Below are 20,154 nucleotides of genomic sequence, written 5' to 3' on the forward strand. Positions count from 1 at the left end.
TTTTATTTTTAACTCCTTTCCCAAATTTACCGAAAGAGTTGGGCGCCATTTTTAACTTCCCACTACATCGGTAAACACTCCATGTTTTTCGAGCTGAATAAACATGCTACATTAAATTATTTAATTTAAATAAAAATACTAAAACCATGCTATGTGATATACATATATCTGTACATGATGTTGCCAAGCTAATTAAAAACCTTGATTCCAGTAAAGCAACCGGCCCTGACGGTATTCCAGTTATAGTACTCAAAAAACTTTGACCAGAACTAGCGCCCATACTTACAAAACTGTTTAAACGTTGTCTTAAGGAGAATTGCTTCCCATCATCCTGGAAAATCTCATCAGTATGCCCTGTATTTAAGAATTCAGGTGATCGCTCATCCCCTTCCCAGTACAGGCCAATAAGTCTCCTGTGTGTCATGAGTAAGTTGCTGGAATCTGTCTAAAATAGAGTAGTAATCAACCATCTCAGCAAAAATAACCTTTTTAGTGACACACAATATGGTTTCCGTTCTGCTAGATCTACAGCAGATGTGCTTACAGTTATATCTCATAGGATTAGCGAATCTCTCAATGGAGGTAACCTTTCTAGGGCAATTGCGCTTGACATATAAAAGGCCTTCGATAAAGTATGGCATAAAGGTTTACTTCACAAGATCTCTAGCTATGGTATAGCTAGAAATGTCTTCTCAATTATTAAATCATTTCTTTCTGATAGGTTCATAAGAGTAGTATTTGATGGGCAAAAATCAGAAGCTCACAGTATTAATGCTGGAGTCCCTCAGGGGTCCATCCTGGGCCCAACTCTCTTCCTGATTTACATTAATGATCTTCCAAATCACATCCTTACATCATTTGTAGACATTTATGCTGATGACACTACCATTTATGGAAGCACATCTAAGAAAGTAAACGACCAAGTTCTCTCCGATTCTCTCTCCTCTGATCTTGAGCACGTGATGCAATGGAGAAAGGAGTGGCTGTTTACTTTTAATGTATCTAAAACCAAGCTTCTCTCTTTACATCATCAACGTTCTGATCCACATCTGGCATCAATTGAAATGAATGGCTCTCGTCTTGAGGAGGAGTCAAGTTTTGACAAGCTTCTGGGTTTGACCTTTACTCCTGATCTTAAATGGAACACATACATCAAATCTGTTGCCAAGGCCGCTGGAAAAATGGTGAGATTCTTCTATCGATCCAATAGATATCTCACTGCTGATGCAATTCTCTATCTATATAACAGCCAGGTACGTCCAGGGATGGAATACTGTTACCACATCTGGGCAGGAGCTGCTTTAAAGGACTTGTCCTGCTTTGATAGAGTTCAAAATAGACTTCGTACCCTCGTAGGAGATGTCCTTTTCTCTTCCCTGCAACCTCTATCTCACAGAAGAGATGTTGCGAGTTTGTCTCTGATGTATCGTTATTTTCATGGAAAGTGTTCAACTGAGCTTCAGTCTATGGTCCCCCCTCGCCAAACTTTCACAAGAAACACTCGTCTCGCTGAAAACACTATCAATAATTCACCCCTCCACTCTTTATCTGTGCCTAAACCTAAAGTAGATTCCATGAACAAAGCTTCTTTCTTAGAACTGCACGCCTGTGAAATTGTCTTCCGTTTTCCTGCTTTCCAGCTGACTACAATATGGTTGTCTTCAAGTTTAACGTAAACAAGTTCTTGATGAGCCGTTTCACTTGTTAACAAATTTAATGAATTTCCGTTACTAACGATTACTATATTGTCCAATTTCTACTGTACACTGTTTAACCCTTATCGTCGAATGGCCTCTGGGCCTTGATAAGTGGTGATGCAAAAAAAAAAATCCAGTTAGGTAGAAAAGTAACTTATCTTGCCTTTATTTGTTATATATTTGTTGTTTGACAACTTTTTCGAATCTACGTGTAAATCCCATTTATTTGTTTCATATTTGTTTTTGTTATTTTTACCCTTTCTTCTGTTAACTGCAGTTAAAATACCCGGACATTATTATCACGAAATTCTATTTGTTTTTGTTTACATTCTTTTACACAGTCAAATGCAAAGCAGCGAATAATCTCCCCATTTTTTTCTTTTTTTATCACAACTTCAAGCGTTGCAAAAAAAATCTCAGAAAAATGTATACAATAAATTAACTTTTTCCAAAATGTAAAATAAATGTTAACTTCATTAATTCAAGAGAATACCTAGTCTTTTTTTTTCCGGGGTGGGGGGGAGGGTAGTGATAACATAAATGTGAAGGAATTCATAACTTCAATTCGGTTGTTCTGTTTCTTAGTTTCGTATTAAAAGAAAATTATAATTTTGATAAATAAATATACAAATATCTTTATCGTAACACTGATTTTTATTTAATTTCAAAGTTTTATTTTAAATTTCCAAGACTTTAATGTACTTTTAAACTTTAAATATAATTAATAATCACACGAAAGTGCGGCTTAATAATCGAGCATTAAGTTCACTTAAGTTTCCGCAAGTAATTGTACTCCATTGTAATTGGGAAAGATGACTCTAATACAGAGGATTCCTATCGAAGTACAATTTGCCCAAGGTTTAGCTGGAAACGAACAGAAAAATCGAGATAAAACTCTTCTTCTGCTAAAGAAGTTCATCCGCCTTCGAATACCGCGATTAAAAGGTAATTGTTTCTCCATTTCTTTTACAACTAATGTGATCTCCGTTAAGACGAGACCCTCGAACGAACGCATACACGTGGTCGATGCTTTCTAACGTTCGCTGGCAAACAGCCGAAATTTTCTTTATGTAGTATGTAGGGTTAAAAAAAAAAAGAAGTCAAACTAATAAGATTACTCCTTTAAACACATATATCAACACTTTAAAATCTCTTAGTTTATAATGATCCCAGAATAGACGTAGTTTATATCAGATATATCTCTTTGTAAAATTTAAGATCAAACATTTTTAAGCAAAAATAAAGTTATATTATAGGGATTGTTGGAATATCTCTCATATTTAGTTTTTCACCCGCTCACATTTATTTAGAAAACTGATTGATCTTAAAGGTACTTGTTTTGTTTAATGAAGACATAAAATAATGAAAATATTGAAAGAAAAAAAAATATATATTGTACGTACCCGTTACGGAATTAAGTTCTCATAAAAATTTCACTTAATTTGATCCATTATTTTTATTTATTTATTTTTGTGGTATTTTTTACGACCTGCCTCAGCGTAGTATAAACACTCCGAAACCACCCCATATGAGGAACGGCTGTTGGACTAAACCTCCCCATGTTAAGAACGGCTTTCGAGGTTGAGAAGTGTTTATTCCGAAAGCCGTTCTTAACATGGAGTTTGGGGTGTTTATAATACGCTGGGGCACGTCGTAAAAATTTGCCTTTTTTTTTTTTTAAGAGGAAAATTAAATTTTAATGAGATCGATCGTATCCCAGCCAACTTGCCTATTTCGCGGACAAGGAGGAGAGGGCGCTAAGGGGGATCACCGCTTAAAGATTGTCAAAATTTGGCGATATTATTTTGAAACCTGGGCAAAAAAATATCTAAATAAATATTTTAGGGTTTTTTTTTTTTTTTTTTTTTTCACTTATTTTACTGTCTTTGTTAATCCCTTTTTCGTTTAAATGTTTCGTTCGCGAAATAGGCAAGATGGCAGGGATAGAATCGATCTCATTAAAATTTTATTTTTCTCTGTAAAAAAAAAAAAAAACTTGATAAAATTTAGTGATTTTTAAAAAAAAAATTTTTAAGAACTTAATTCCATAACGGATACGTACAATAATTTTTTTTTTTTTTTTTTTGTTCAAAAATTTCATTTTTTAATGTCTTCATTAAACTAAACAAGTACCATCTTAAATTCTATTCTGTGAGAAAATAAAAATAAAAAAAGAAGATTGCTTACTTGGTGGCGCCGGCCTCGAGGGCGGAATTCTAATCTGAGTGGTTGAGAGGACGAGTCTCTTATAGACTTGGAGGAGTAGGGGGAGGCACAATTCTTCTGTTATAAAAGAATTGTGTCTCTGACTAGGACCAGTTCTGTTAATGACTTACTGGTGAACGGTTGGCACAACTTAGTTACTCGCTGCTCTGCTCGCCGTACTACAATACTTGTTACTCGACCCAGTAGGGGGGGTCGCATAGGGCATCCTTTGCAACCCCTCGGAGCTTACGCTATCACCGGGTAATCTACTTTACCCTCTAAATAGTTTTTTTCCACATCTTGCAAAGGTTTTGCTGCTTACTCTTTCGTTGGTTAACTACTGTCATGAACGTCACGAAAGAGCAGCTCCTACGTAGAAGGGAGTCATTGACTCAGAAGATTCAGGGACGACTGAAGATGTGTCGTGATGGAGTTAGGCCATCGGCGTACTCATTCTTAAGGACGGAGATTCGACTTCATTGTCGAGTTAGAGACTTGTATCACACAGCTGGAGTTAGGCTCCTTTGATGAGAGTACACCTGCCGAGATTGAGGGTGCTTGGCTGTCTCAACTGAAGGATTATTATGAAGACTTGGGCGATTTGGATCAAGCATACCGACAGCCAGAGCCCAGCCCTTACTCAGAATCTGCCTTTGAGTTCTCAAGGTTTTCTGCAACTACCGGGAGAGGTTCTTCCTTCATTGTTAAACCCCCACGTATACAGATCACAGGGCCTACATTTAGCGGACAGGAAATGGAGTCCGACCGCATGAGTTTCAGAAACTTCTTGACTAGGTTTGAGAACTGCGTGATCGGCATGGCCAATGATGCCGAGAGGTTGAACTTCTTGAAGTGTTCACTCTCAGACAGAGCCTTGAGGCTGGTAAATCACCTGAGTTGCACTGACACCAATTACCAGCAAGCCATGGCTATACTGAAGAGGGAGTATCTGGACCTGGATGAAATCATTGACCAAATATTCCAGGATATTCTGGATTATGTACCAAAGAAAGGTGGAGCCCTTTTTGAGCTGGGGGGCTTCGTTTCCAGGACGGCATCGCTGTTGGAAGAGCTGGGGAATTCCTTTTCGTGTGACTTTTCTGTGGACGATTCTGGCGGAGCCAAACTGATGGCTAAGATTCTATTTAGGAAATTTCCTCTCGAACTGAAAGGGGAGATAATAGCGCTAACAAATAGACGGGTGCCGCCTTTGTCCTCCATATTGAGACTAACTGGAGAAGCAATAAAGAGATTGCAGATTAAGGGCGGTGTCTCCACTGCATTTACATCAACAGTAAGACAGAATACGTCTCAAAAGTTTGGTAGGGGGAACGCTATTACTCCTTCTTTTCATGTGGATGTGAACAATGCAACTTCAACCGGGTATTCCCGTACGTTGCCACCCATTCTCTCAGTTACATTCTCTTGTGGAGCAAAGACAGTGTCAGTGAATTGCCTACTGGACACGGGTAGCGGGCGGACATATCTGGCGGCAGATGTACTGAGAACTTTGTGCCCAATCGAAACCCTTGGTGTCAATTGTCAGCTGAGATTGTCTACCTTTCTAGGTGAGTGTCAGCGTGGGTTCACAGAGGTAGTCCTGGGAGTTGACTTGGGTTCTGGAAGGACTGTGACATCTGTCTTGGTAGCCGATGGTATGGACTTGTCGGTTCGAGTGGCCAACCTGGAATCTCTATTGCGTGTCTTTCAGGATGCAAAATATGCTTTGGCCGGCCAGTTTGAGACCGGAAGGGATTTAATACCGATCAAGGGAATAATTGGGTTAGACCTGATTGAACACCTGGACTCATTGAAGCTGATCCCGTGTTTGAATGGATGGGCCTTTGCAACCCCGCCTGGATTGGTCCCGTTTGGAGCAGTGGACTCTTTTTTCTTGGAAGATAAGCCCCTCTCTGAGGTTACTCACCTCTCGTTTAATTCGGTGATGGAACATACCCCCCAGGTCGATTCATCACATTTATGTTTTGTCCTTGAAACACAATCAACATACCTGGATCCCATGGCGGAGTGCTTTCCTGACAGTATGGTACAAAGAGGACTAGAACAAATGTTTACGTTGGAATCTCTGGGGCTTCCCAGTCAGGAGGACTTTTCTGATTACGATAAAGTGCAGATGAAGCGATTTGAGGAAACGGTAGAGCTTCGGGATGGAAGCTATTATGTGGAGCTCCCCTGGCATCACGATAGATTAGCCAGAGTCCCCTCTAATCATGCAACTTCCTTGCATGTTTTAGATCGGGTGGCAGCAAACTTGACTAAAAGAAAAATATATGATGAATATTTGGAGGTGTTTCGTCAGCAACAGGAGGACGGTATAATTGAAGAGATTTTTGTCTCCCCTCAGGAGTTCGACAAATATGTGTGGATACCACATAGACCAGTTTTCAAGTCGGACCCTACGGCAACTACCAGGATCAGACCAGTGTTCAACTGTAGTTTGAAGACAGGAGATGGATTATCGCTGAACGAAGCAGCATATTCTGGCGTTAACTTAACAGGGGACATCTTAAAGTTGTTGCTGGCCTTTAGAGCCAACAATTATGTGCTACTAGCAGACATTTGCCGAGCCTTCCTAATGATTCGGCTTAAGCTGGAGGCGGATAGGAACCGGTTTTGCTTTTTTCTTAAACAAGGAGATTGTTTGCGCTGCTTCCGCTATACCACCTTGATATTCGGGTTTACTTCAAGCCCATTTGTGTTGGGGTGTATCTTAAAATTGCATGCGGCAAAATACCCTCAGGATGCTTGCCGCAGAATGGAGGACCGGTTTTATGTGGATAACCTTGTGGCTTCCGTGGCAGACGCGAGTGAGCTTACTACATTGTATTCCCTTGTTAGAGAGCGTTTGCTGGAAGGGGGCTTTATTATCCTGTCATGCAACTCAAACAGTCAGGCGCTCCGCACTAGGATGAAGGAGGATGGTACTCTAAGTATCCATGAAGAGGAGTGGGAGAGAGTACTGGGCTACCGATACTCCCCACATTCGGAGGAGTTGTATGTCGCTCCGGTAAAGTGCAATCCTGACGTGACAACTAAGAGAGGTGTTCTTTCAGAGTCACCTAAGATCTTCGATCCGTTGTCCCTATGTCTCCCGGTTACTATCCGCAGTCGAGTGCTAATCAGGTCCATGTGGAAGAATGGTGCAGGTTGGGATGATCCACTCCAGCCAGCGATCTTGAGCGATTGGAGAGAACTAGCCAGGGACCTTTCAGGGTTGAGTGATTTCCGTTTTTTGCGCAAGGCGCTTATGGCAGGGCTGCCTGGAGATATGTACCTGTTTTGCGACGCGTCCAAGGAAGCATATGGGTTTGCCGTGTATATCGTACAAAATGGTCGGTCATCCTTATTATTTGCGAAAGCTAAGGTGGCACCTATGAAGGACAAGACTTTGCCTGTGTTGGAACTAATGGCCGTTTTCCTCGCCTTCAAGTGTCTCCCCACAATCCTGGACAATTGTGAAGGATTTGTTCCCGAGAATTTGTGTATAGCCACGGATGCACAGGTGGTCTTGTCCTGGATTTTATCTCAAAACATGGCTAGCAAAAATGTTTTTGCAAAAAATAGACTTAAAGACATTCTGCAGATGAAAGTGGAGTTGGAGTCTCGCTATGGCTTGAAGACTCTCTTCAGATATGTTGATAGTACACTCAACCCGGCAGATTTGTTAACAAGAGGATTAACATTGAGAAAGTTCCAATCCAAGATGGAATTTTGGTGTTCAGGCCCTTCCTGGCTATGCGAAGGAATATCTCAATGGCCAGGACAGGATATGCCCTGTTTGAGTGAGATATGCCAGCGAATGACTCGCAGTTCAGCAAATTGTTCTTTGATCCATGATCAAGAGTACACTTCGGCCATACCTTTTCAGAGGTTTTCCTCATTCTCTGGTTTACTGACTGTTACTACCTTGGTGTTTAAGTTCCTAGCCATCCGATTTAATCGACAATGGGACTACAACTCTAAGGCAGCGATCTACCTTATGAAGACAGTGCAACGGCAAGAATTTCCCGTGGAAGTGGAGTACCTAAAGGAGCCGAGTGGTAAACCCATGCCAGTTAGGGTTTGTGCTCTGGATCTTTTTCTGGACCCTGACGGTTTGATTCGATCTCAGGGAAGAATCAACCAATCTTCCCACTTTGGTTATGAAGTTAAAAACCCCATTCTGATAGGGAAACATCATCCTGTTACCAGACTCATCATTTTAGATTGTCATGAAAGGTGTTGCCACCTCGGAACTGGGTCAACTCTAGCGGAGTTGAGGTGAAGCGGTTATTGGGTCCCGCAGGGTCGACAAGCTGTGAATAAGGTACTGGCTGTTTGTGCCAGATGTAAACGTTATAATTCAACGCCAGTGACGCCGAATGCTGCTGCTGCCCTGCCGTCGCACAGTACCGATTTCAGAGTCCCCTATCAACACACTGGGATTGATTTTACTGGCCATCTTTGGGTGAATGACGGGAAACGAGATACGAAAATGTACTTGCTCCTGTTCACTTGCTTGAATATCAGAGCAATACACATTGAAGTAGTTCCCGACATGAGCGTACCCTCTTTCTTCCAGGCACTGGTTCGATTTACTAACCGATATGGCGTTCCCGAAACCCTTTATAGTGACAACGCAAAAACGTTTATAGGAAGTGGAAAGATTTTCGACCGTCTCTCTCTTTTTACGGACTATCAAAGAAAATGCGGTCCTTGTAAGTTAAAACTTAAAACCATTCCCTTGTTCTCTCCTTGGTATGGAGGAACATGGGAGCGATGTATCAAGACCATGAAGAACTGCCTATTTAAGATTCTTGGCAGGGGTAGATTGGATTACTTTACCCTTCTGACAGTGTTATCGGATATTCAGAGGTCTGTTAATAACCGGCCTCTTACTTACCAGGTGTCAGCCGACAAAAATGCTACTCCAATTACCCCTAATATGTTCCTTAAGCCCAATCAGAGCCCCGGGCTATTGATACGACTGGATAGAGAGGATAGAACAACCTTGTTGCCTCCCAGCAGGGAGAGGCTAATTCAAACCTTGGAACTTAGGGACCAATGTCTGACAGATTTCCACAAACTATGGTATGAGGAGTACCTGCTAGAGCTGGGAAGGAAGATTCCTGGTCGATCCCGACTAAGTACAAGAACCCGCCTCCAGAAGGATGATGATGTGCTGATTAAGAGTCCTTTGAAACCTAGACCGTTTTGGGTCTTAGGAACTATTACTGAACTGATTCCAGGCCATGATGGTGTCGTTAGAGCAGCACGTGTTCAAAAAGGGGAGGGCTTGGAGGAAGTACATTCCCTGAAACATCTGTACCCCTTAGAGCTTTCTAGGACTCCTGAAGGACCTCCTGTTGCGGAGGGAGGGGAGACGTTGGATTCATCCCCTAGTGTTGAAGAGCAGGTCTGGTTGTGTCCCCCGTGCAGCTCTCCGCAGCAGAATCAGAATATGATCGGGTGTGACTCGTGCGACGATTGGTACCATTTCCGATGTGTCGGTATCGACTCAGAACCTCCCAACAGGCAAAAGTGGTATTGCCCAGAATGCGCGCCCCTTAAAAAACGACGGGGTAGACCTAGCCTGCTGCCTGCTTGATTGATATCTGGACTGATCGACTACTGCTATATTGTACTAACAGCTGTGGTCTGTCATTTTTATGTAACTTTTTTCTTTTTCTTTTCTCTCTTCTACCTTTTGTTTTTTTTCTCGTTTTTGTCAGGAGTGTGTGAGAAAATAAAAATAAAAATAAAAAAAGAAGATTGCTTACTTGGTGGCGCCGGCCTCGAGGGCGGAAGTCTAATATGAGTGGTTGAGAGGACGAGTCTCTTATAGACTTGGAGGAGTAGGGGGAGGCACAATTCTTCTGTTATAAAAGAATTGTGTCTCTGACTAGGACCAGTTCTGTTAATGACTTACTGGTGAACGGTTGGCACAACTTAGTTACTCGCTGCTCGCCGTACTACAATACTTGTTACTCGACCCAGTAGGGGGGGTCGCATAGGGCATCCTTTGCAACCCCTCGGAGCTTACGCTATCACCGGGTAATCTACTTTACCCTCTAAATAGTTTTTTTCCACAATTCTTGACGTAAAATAAAAATGTAATCTACTTTTTAAACGTTAAGAATTTTAGGGTTTGTAGCGGAAGAAAAAAGTCCCATTTGTTTCTGCTCGCTGGTGGTCATATTTTTTCTTACACGAAAAATCTGTTTTAATATTTTTTTTTTTTTTGTTTACTCAAATCCCCAACTTATTGGCATAAATTTCGAGTATTGTTTCTATGGCGAATTTCCTTCTGCTATGGCTCGAAACAGGGAGAAAGTTGCAACAGGTTGCGATCTCTAAGGTCTGGAAGCACTGATATAATACAGAATAAAATATCCTTAGCGTCCAATATTGAATGGAAAATTATAAGCATAAAATAAACTCCAACTTAAAAAAAAATCCACCTGGTTTTCGAAAAAAAAAAAGAAGGGATTTACACTTTGAACTTTACAGGTAAATTGGCAAAAAAACTTATTCTTTTTTGTTTGGAATTTGAATATTTTATTTATTGACCTTTTATGTTCAATTTGTGATATATAAAACTTTGTTGCATTAATTAATTATGTAAATCTAAATAGACATTTCAAAATGGGGGGAGCGTGAATTAAAAAAAAACGTTTATTATAATGAGTTAACAAAGGGATAAAAAAATTTGCAATTTTATTATGCTATCAGTTCAAAAGGGAATACTATATTTAGAGATAGGGAAACCTCTTTAGACTATGGCATTTCGAAGCCAAATGCTTCTTATCAGAAGAGGGAAGTAAAGACACATAAAAAAAAAAAAGTAACAAGTGAAGCCTGCATGGTCCCTCGGGAGTGCACAGTGAACGAGGCATAAAAAAAGTTCAGTATTGAGCCCCCCACCCCATTTAGCCCCAAAAGTCCCCAGGGAACATCAAATCCTGGTGAAAATGAACAAACAGTGCAGTTTTAGGCCTTAACATATGTAATTTTGAGTTATGCACCATGCAAAAAAAGAAATGACCAAGTTCATCATTTGCTTCTTTCCTCCCATTTAGCCCCAAAAGCCCCCAAGGTCTTGACATGTAAATTTGAGTTTAGCACCATGCAAAACTACTAAATAGACATACACAGAAAATTTTGGACAAATATGGTAAAATAGTCCCAAAAATGGAGTGTTTTTATTAGCCCTAAAAGAGCCCCTGGGGCACACCCAAGAGTTATCACGAAGTATAGACAAACAAAATTATATTGAAATCAGTTAGTTACAACTCTTCAGAAAGTTTTATAAAAATCCAAGGCATCAATTTTTTTTTTTTTAATAAGCACAAAAGTGTCAATTTTAACCCGAAAGGCACCCTTAGGGGGGCAACCAGAGTTTTCCTAGAAAATCCGTTCTGTTACTTTTTACTTATATCATGTTTAATGTTTGTGCAAAATTTCAAAAAATTCCAAGGCGTAGTTATTGAGAAAAGTGCGGACAGATGAACGGACAAGGGTGAATTTACAGGTCCACCCTCCTTTTGCCAAGGGACCAATAAAGAACACGAGATAGTTGTATGCTCAGTTCGTTAAGTCCAAAGTAGCTGAGCAGTGGCTTGGTTCCCACCAGTTTTGGCAAATAGCAAACAGGATTTTGAACAAAAGCGTGTGCTCAATCCCACCCATCATCAATGGACCTGAGGTAATTTCGCCAGCATCAGACAAAACCAAACTCTTTGCCAAGAACTTTGCAACTAATTCTACCTTATGCGACTAAGGCCGTCAACCTCCTGTATTTCCTCTGTATTATAAAGCACACTATGCAACATACAAATATCTGTATGTGATGTTGCCAAGTTAATCGAAAACCTTGATTCCAGTAAAGCAACTGGCCTTTTACAGCATTCCAATTATAATGCTGAAAAAGCTTCAACCAGAACTAGTTCTTATACTTACAAAGCTGTTTAAGCATTGTTTTAAGAATTGCTTCCCAACACCTTGGGAAACCTCATCAGTATGCCCTGTACTTAAAAATTCAAGTGATCGATCATCTCCCTCTCAGTACAGTAGCATTACAAGCATATACTGTATTGTGCTTCAACAAGTCATATCTTTTTTATTTGTGGGTCAATTTTTAAAAGAATTACATTGCTAGAAAGAGAATAGAATAAGCATTCCAATGATATTAATTTATTTTTTTTTATGCTCAAAGTTAAAAATGAAAAAACGGTAAAAAAAATTACGACAGCTAAAAGGGAAACTGTTTTTTCAATGTTTACATTTCATACGTTACGTTTGGATACACATGTGCGGGGTTAACTTTGATTGGATATGGCTGAAATTTTACAGGCTATATAAGCATAGGAGTCCACTGGACTTTGATTTATATTTTTACAACCACAGGAAGCAAAGTTACGACCGAGCAAAGTTGATGAAGAATATTTCAAAATTGATAGATAAATCCGTATATATCATCCGTTTTCATATAGATGATAGTTTCAGAATTATTTTCATGTATATGTAAATATTTGATAATTATTAATTGTGCGGAAATTTCTTTAAAATGTTATCTTTTATAGAAATTCAAATCCGTTTAACATGGAAAAATGGCTCGCTAGCACTAATGCGCTGACCAGTGCACAGCGAGTTTGTATTCTATTAAAAGTAAAAAAACTGTTTCTGCTTTCAAAACAGGAGCAGAAAAATCAGTTTCATTTTTTATTCTGAGTTTGTCAATTAAAAAAAATTTTTTCAAGTTTTTCAAATTTGATTTCTAAATAATACTATTTTGTTGTTTTTAACACATGTACTAAAAGCGTTAAAAAACAACAAAATGTATTAAGTACGTGCGTTTCTGTTATTTATAGCTTCTTACTGGTACTTAAGGTAGAATTGTTTTTTAGTGGTAAAAATATATATATATATATATATATATATATAAAACAAATAAAATGTATTTGTGCACTTATGCTACCATTCTGAAATAATATTATTTACTGTACCCACAATAACCCTTATCCCCGAGTGGCTCCCGAACCTTGATAAGTGGTAATCCCCCATGTAAAAAAAAAAAAAAAAAAAACATTTTAATATGGGGAAGGAAAGGTATTTTGTTAACTATTCTGTACTTTCACCTAACAATTAAATAAAAAAGATATTGTGAAACTTAAATTTATTTTTAACTCATTGTCTAGAGCATTTTTTCGAATCGGTAAAACAAACCCATTTTTTTTTTTTTATTAACTGAGGATATCTAAATAATAATAATTAGATTTGAGAAAGAAATCAGGGTTACGTTTGCGCGCTCGTGCATACCAAGATGGCCACAAGCAATAACATAAGAAATGACATTGCTTAATATCCGGAAAACTACTTACAGAAAATTTAAATGCGATATTCGTTTTCATCATACCCTAAATGTTAAGGTGAAAACAAGGTAAAAAAAAAATACCGTTTTATTTCTTTGTTTACATAGTTGAAGTTTCAGTAAACAACAGAATAGAAATGACAAAAATTACCATCAACTGGTGAATATATAGTTGTTGCTTATCAGGATTCCTAGTATCCTGGTAGTGTGAAAGTTACATCAAGGATTCCTGTACAGTACGATTTATGGTTGCATCCCAAAAAGTAGGGGTATATTTTTGGCCAGATAGAGAGGATTTACAAAATTGAAAATTGGACTGGTCCCAAAATGCAAAAATTTTAGCAATTTCCATCTTTTACAGAAATCCAAAATCTATATGAAAAATTTTCTTTGATTTCTGAGATTAATTCATATCTACTAAAATTTTTTTTTCTTTGAGGGGAGTAGTAAATACCGGCCATGAATACTCTTTAGGCATTCAATGACTACACTCAGATTAAACTCTTTGTTTAGGAGGCAGGAAAATGCCTGCTCTCAATAAAGCTGTATTTAAATACCACTATAATACTTAGTTTTGTTCATGAATAGACACCCACTGTATGATACCATGCTCAAGTTAAAAAAAAAAGTTGAAATTTATACATCTGAATTTATAATTCATGGCTTATGGTAAAGAGATACATCAAATTTGACTGCATAATCAGAAAGCGTACACAATTTTACATAAAAGTGCCAAGTTTCATGAGAATAACTTGAAAAATAAATAAATGGTGGTGAAATTACCAAATTTCTTGAAATGTTGAGGTCCGTAATTTAACCTACTTTTTCTAAAGAAAAATGTCCACAGAAAAGCCTAAATCTTGGCACTTAAAATTCTCATAACTTTGAAACTACTGATGGTATTTGAATAATTCAAACGGTTTTAAGCATCTTTTCATGCAAGTTGATAAAATAACAATTATCTAAAAAGAAAAAAATCAACTTGTAATGCTAAGTACAGACCAATAAGTTTCCTGTGCATCATGAGTAAGCTGCTGGAATCTGTGTTAAATAGAGAAGTAGTTAACCACCTCAGCAAAAATAACCTTCTTAGTGATATGCAATATGGTTTCCATTCTGCTAGATCTACAGCAGATGTGCTAATGGTTATGTCTCATAAGGTTAGCGAATCTCTCAACAGAGGCTTCCTTTTTAGGGCAATTCAAAAGCCTTTTGATAGGGTATCTCCAGCTATGGTATAACTGGAAATTCTTTCTAAATCATTCAATCATTTCTCTTTGATGTGTCCATAAGAGTAGTGGTTAATGGGAAGAAATCAGAAGCTTACAGTACTAATGCCAGAGTCCCTCAGAGGGTTCATCCTGGGCCCAACTCTCTTCCAGATCTACATCAATGATCTTCCAAATCACATCCTAAGATCATTTGTAGACATTTAGGCAGATGACACTACCATCTATAGCAACACATCAAGGGCCATAAAATACCAAGTTCTCTTTGATTCTCTCTCTGATTTTAAGCATGTGGTGTAATGGGGAGAAACGTGGCTGGTTTATTTTTATGCATCTAAAACCAAGCTTCTATCTTTACATCATCAACGCTCTGATCCCCATCTGGCATTAATTGAAATGAATGGCTCTCGTCTTGGGGAGGCTTCATGTTTTGACAAGATTCTGGGCTTGACCTTTTACTCCTAATCTGAAATGGAACACGTACATCAAATACATTGCCAAGGTCGCTGGAAAAATGGTAGGATCCTTCTACCGCTCCAGTAGATACCTCACTACTGATGCAATTCTCTACATATATAAGAGCCAGGTATGTCTAAGGATGGGGTACTGTTGCCACATCTGGGCAGAAGCTGCTAGAAAGATCTTATCCTGCCTTGACAAAGTTCAAAATAGACATTGTAGCCTAGTGGAGGATGCCTTTTTGTCTTCCTTGCAGCCTGCTTCCCCACGGAAGAGATGTTGCGAGCCTGTCTTTGCTTTATTGCTATTTTCATGGCAGGTGCTAATCTGAACTCCAATCTATGGTCCACCCTAGCCAAACTTTCATGAAAAACACTCCTCTAGCTGAAACCACTATCAATAATTTCTCCCACTTTTTATCTGTGCATAAACCTAAACATAGATTTCATGAACAAAGTTTCTTTCTTAGAACTGCACGCCTGTGCAAATCTCTTCCCTTTGCCTGTTTTCTAGCTGACTACAATTTGGTCATCAAGTCCAACGTAAACAAATTCTTGATGAGCCGTCCCCTTAAATAATCCAATTTACCAAATTTCCACTACTAACGATTACTATGATATTGTCCCATTAACTTCTGTGCACTCAGTAACCTTATCCTCTAGTGGCTTCTGGGCCTTGATAAGTGGGCACTCCTATGGAAAAAGCTATAAAAGGCTACAGTAGCATGGGTTGCTTCTTATTGAGTTATACCTGTTTTTTTTTTTTTTTTTTTTTTTTCCGGATAAGATTATAATTTCGGATCAATCCTGAACTAATCCAATTGCCAAATTTCGTTTGATTTAGGAACTGGATAACTTTCGGATTACAATCTGATTGTTATCCAATGTAATCCACAGTGATCTCACTCGAAGATGGAAAGAATGTTCATTGATCCTGTGTGACGTCACAACCAAAACGAAAACAGCTGTCCAGATAGGATTTGCAGTGATCCGGTGGACCGAAATATCTTCAAGTGGAAGCATTGCAGTACAGTACAAAATATGATATATCTCCAAAAATAAAAGCAAAACCATGCAAAAACTGCTAAATTGTGTAACTGGTAAAACCAAACGGAAAACCATGTAAAAAAAAAAAAAAAAAAAAAAAAAAAAAAAAAAAAAAAAAATTTATTGGACTTAAGGAGTCTGATAAAAAAATTCTGACTCCGACTCGTAGTACTCTTAGAAATTCAACTCCAACTCCAGCCTCTGACTCCGACCCCCTGGTTGAGACAACGAATGCACTAATTTGTCAGATTCTGAAAATTTCTGATGGATTGATTTATTTCAAAGTGGAATTTTCTCTGTTGTTTTTATGAGAACAATGCTGTCGAAGAACCAGATGATTCCCAGCATACACGCACAATTTTCCCAAAGAACTCTTTCAGGAATATAAATATAATATATATAAATATAGATTGACTCAAAAGATGATCGCTCCACTATAATCAAAAGAGGATAATAATGATTGCCCAAAATTAAGTTTTGATAACCAATGCTTTTTAGAAGATAAGTAATCTTCGCAACAATTGCAGGTTCTGCCACAGAGAAGTAGAGCCACCTAACATCCAGTTGTAAGGTTCTGCTGAGGGATGCCTGTTGTACAATGTGACACGAGATGGAGCATGTAAACATCTCTACTGGACCATCAAATTGATAATTGAAAAGAACTGTTGGAAATGAAATCCTGCATCACCTGTTATGACTATGCAAATCCATATAGCTACATACTCGGCAAACACAAGTTAAACCTGGCATGGGACAAAAGACGAAGTAACAACCCTAGTTGAAGTCAATGCCCCTAATAATTTAAGGCAAAACATAGTTGAGAGTTTTATGTATGACATGAAACAAAACTGAAATCTCCATTCCAGTGATCATAAGAGTAACCAAGTTCATGAAAATGAATTTCAAAAGATTTGTTGGCACATATATCTGGTGAACCAAGTGTTAGGGAAATCCAAACAACTGCTCTCATAGAGTTTATTAGAATCTTAAGATATTTTGGTTGGAGTCTTTGAAATAATAGGTGAATGTCTGGCATCCCCAGCAAAAACAAAAAGATAAGAAAATTGAAGAAAAAAATGGCACTTCTGCATTATGCGGCCGAGCGCCATGTTTTTTGGTGTGTCTCAAACTGTTGCCAGGTGGTGCTTTTAGGTCAAAGAACAGGGGACGATAAATGTTTCATTAAAATTATTTATTTGTTACTTCAATTCAAAAAATATTTTGAGAAAATAAACGATCCAATGTTGCTTTAATTCGAAAAAATGTTTCATTAAAATTATTTATTTGTTTGGAAAAAAAACAAACAATTTATTTTATAAAAATCCGATGTTGCTTTAATTACAGAAATACCCAAAATTGTTTTACTAAAATTATATTTTCTTATGTAGACTTTTAAATAAATGTCTTTACAATTATATTTTGCTATATTTATTATATACAATAAATGTTTTCATTTTCAAATATTTTTGTGCTCAGTAAAATATCTTATTTATTTGACCAAGACGAAATTGGAATTATCGCTCCCTAACAATGACGCTCGGCCGCATAGTGCAGAAGTGCCCCAAAAAATAGAAGGCAATAGAAAAATCAGAAAGATGTCAACAACAACATTTTGAAAGAAGGTATTGAATTTAGTTTGTATGGAGGAAGAAGCAACACAATGCTTTTATGTTTCTATCCAGAAGAGGTTAGAGACAGGTTCAAGCAAGGTTTTCGGTTGAAGTGTACTCTGACTTGCAAAAAATCCTATGTAGCCCTGTTGGCATTGCCGCAGGGGGACGCTTGGGGCTTAACAATAAACAAATGGTTTTCTCAGAAAGGGTAGACCTAAAATTGAACAAAACTATATCTCAGCCAACAACAACACCACTGTCAGATTGATTGTCGAAGAGAATGTATCCTCGATCGGTCTGGACAAAATTGACTCAAGTGTTTTGCATGTATTTATGAATATTTCAATTATGTGCTTTTGTATTGCCAAACATTTAATTTGAGAATTTGGCTGTGACGAATAAAAGTTTTTGGAGAAAAAGAAATTGTGCTTTTAGGAGAGAATGTTTGCGAATCACAGAACACACCGGAAATAACCAAAGCAGTTTAAAATTTGAAAGCCACAAAAAATTGTAAAAAGGCAGTCAAATATAAAACCAGGATTTAAAATTTCTCTCCTTCCCAGATAATAAACTTGAAAAAAACTTTCTCAAAAGAAAAGAAATAAAATTGATTCATTGATAGAAGAAAGTTATCAATGCTAAGTGCAGAGGGTTGATTCTTCCTAATCTTAAGCCAGAAAGAAAAATCTGTTTTGGTTCCCATCAACCTTTTGTCTCTGTTTCTATCTTTGTTTTTTCTTTCTCATATGCTCTACTCTGAATTCACAGCCATGGGTCGGCATCAGTGAATTTTTTTTAAATAGTAATATCAAGATAAATCCAATTTTTACAATATTTTTGATTATTAAATTGTTATAGTTACAAAACATCCACCCTTCCCATGTTAAGAATGGGTTTCTAAATAATGTTATTTCAGCACAGTAATATATGCACAAGTATCATTTTTATTTAAAATTATTTAATCAAGTAAAAATTCTATGCAAAGGTCCATGAAAACCTTTAAATTCGCTAGTATATTTTTAAAAAATTTATTAATCAAGTAAAAAAAAATGAATTTTTACTTGATTAAATAATTCAAAATAAGAAAAATGATTTTTGTTATAAAACAAGATATACATCAAGTGTGCTTGAAAACCAAATCACAACATAATAGGAAAATAAACAAATATTTTACTTGTTTGAAATTTATAACATAATTATATTTCGGAGCTAAACTCTATCCTCAGTATGTTGTTTTCTTTCTTTCTCTCTTGCCATATTGTAAAGTTGGGGAAAGAAAAGTCTGTTTGTAAAGAGCTGCACGTTATATCTCAGCGGTTGTATTTTGAAATGTTGGAACAGTGTGTAGGCAATGCAAGAATAATGTCAAGGGTACGAGTTCCATATAGAAACATTGATTTAATTTGAATAAAAATAAGAATTGGCTCATTACATTTTGTTTATTTTCCTAATATTACGTTGTGATTTGGCTTTCAAATGCACTTGATGCATATTTTATTTTATTCAAATTAAATCAACGTTTCTATATGGAACTCACACCCTTGACGATTTTTGTTATATTGGTATGAAAGAGGGTAAACTTAAAAAAAAAGACATTGTTTATGACCATTTTGGTACCCCCCCCCCCCAAAAAAAAGAAAAACCATTGTTTGATTTAATGCCAATACTAATTGACTTTTCAGCGATGGCTCAGCCACTTCTGGTTTATTCCTTAACTCGTAATTATAAACAGGTCCTCTTCGTTAGTACCAAAAATCCGTTTCAAAAAGTAAATGAGAATTGTGGATTGTAAAACACAATTTTATTTCGGGACAAAAAAGTATCATTTAAAACCAAATGTCAATCTTTCATTTTATGCTTGTCGGTAGGCATGAAAATTATTGTTGATTGTTTCGGAATATTTTTTGATTATTTGAACTACTATTTAACATCTTTATTTTTCACATTTCTTGTGCATCTTTTTTAACTCTGTAACCAATATGGAATTGCAAACTGATAGTTGTAGATTGCTCTACTTCCGTCAACCATGACCGGGTAGAAATATTAAGTAATTATTTTATTTATTACTTTCTGATATTTACGAAATTTAAAGACTTAAAACTTCTATTATTTATTTCTTTTTAACACAAATAGGTCACAAATGAATAGATAAAGTAAAATAAATTATTCTTGACTAATTTCCTGATAGAATTAGCTTTAAAATAATTTAGATTAATAATACTAATGATTATTGGTAATTTTATAGAAACAATCCAGTCTTCAATCAGATGTTGTTTTTGTTTGATTTTATTTGAAGGGGTGGGGACTGAGAACGAGTTACACATTGAAAACCGTCGCAAATAATTTTGTTACATCATGTAACTAACTAATTGGTTTGGAGACTGATTCTATAATCCCCCTCACCCCTATATATATGTTACATATCCTCATTAGTGAAGAGGTCGATTATATGGTGTGTGTAATGTCTCTGATTTTCAAAATCAGACCCAAACAACAATCAATCTGACATATTGCTATTTGATTCAAGTTGGCCAA

At 37.2% G+C, this 20,154-nt stretch overlaps 1 protein-coding gene across 3 annotated transcripts in view; it reads left to right on the forward strand.

The window, feature by feature from the left end:
- The first annotated feature begins 2,456 nt into the window (after window positions 1-2,456).
- Window positions 2,457-20,154, forward strand: part of LOC145277748 (uncharacterized) — an 81,476-nt gene continuing 63,778 nt past the window's right edge. For 2 of the 3 annotated variants that reach the window (XR_013868200.1, XM_080129464.1), the window contains exon 1: window positions 2,458-2,642. Coding sequence is in view for 2 of the 3 variants with exons in the window: in XM_080129464.1 (XP_079985590.1) it covers window positions 2,510-2,642 (133 nt within the window). In the remaining variant the exon portion in view is untranslated. Of the gene's footprint in view, window positions 2,643-20,154 lie in introns of all 3 variants that reach the window. The other variant, XM_080129465.1, reaches the window with a different exon arrangement.

This window comes from Euprymna scolopes, chromosome 6, assembly GCF_053919585.1.
Source record: "Euprymna scolopes isolate OS-2025 chromosome 6, ASM5391958v1, whole genome shotgun sequence".
NCBI classification, from domain to species: domain Eukaryota; kingdom Metazoa; phylum Mollusca; class Cephalopoda; order Sepiida; family Sepiolidae; genus Euprymna; species Euprymna scolopes.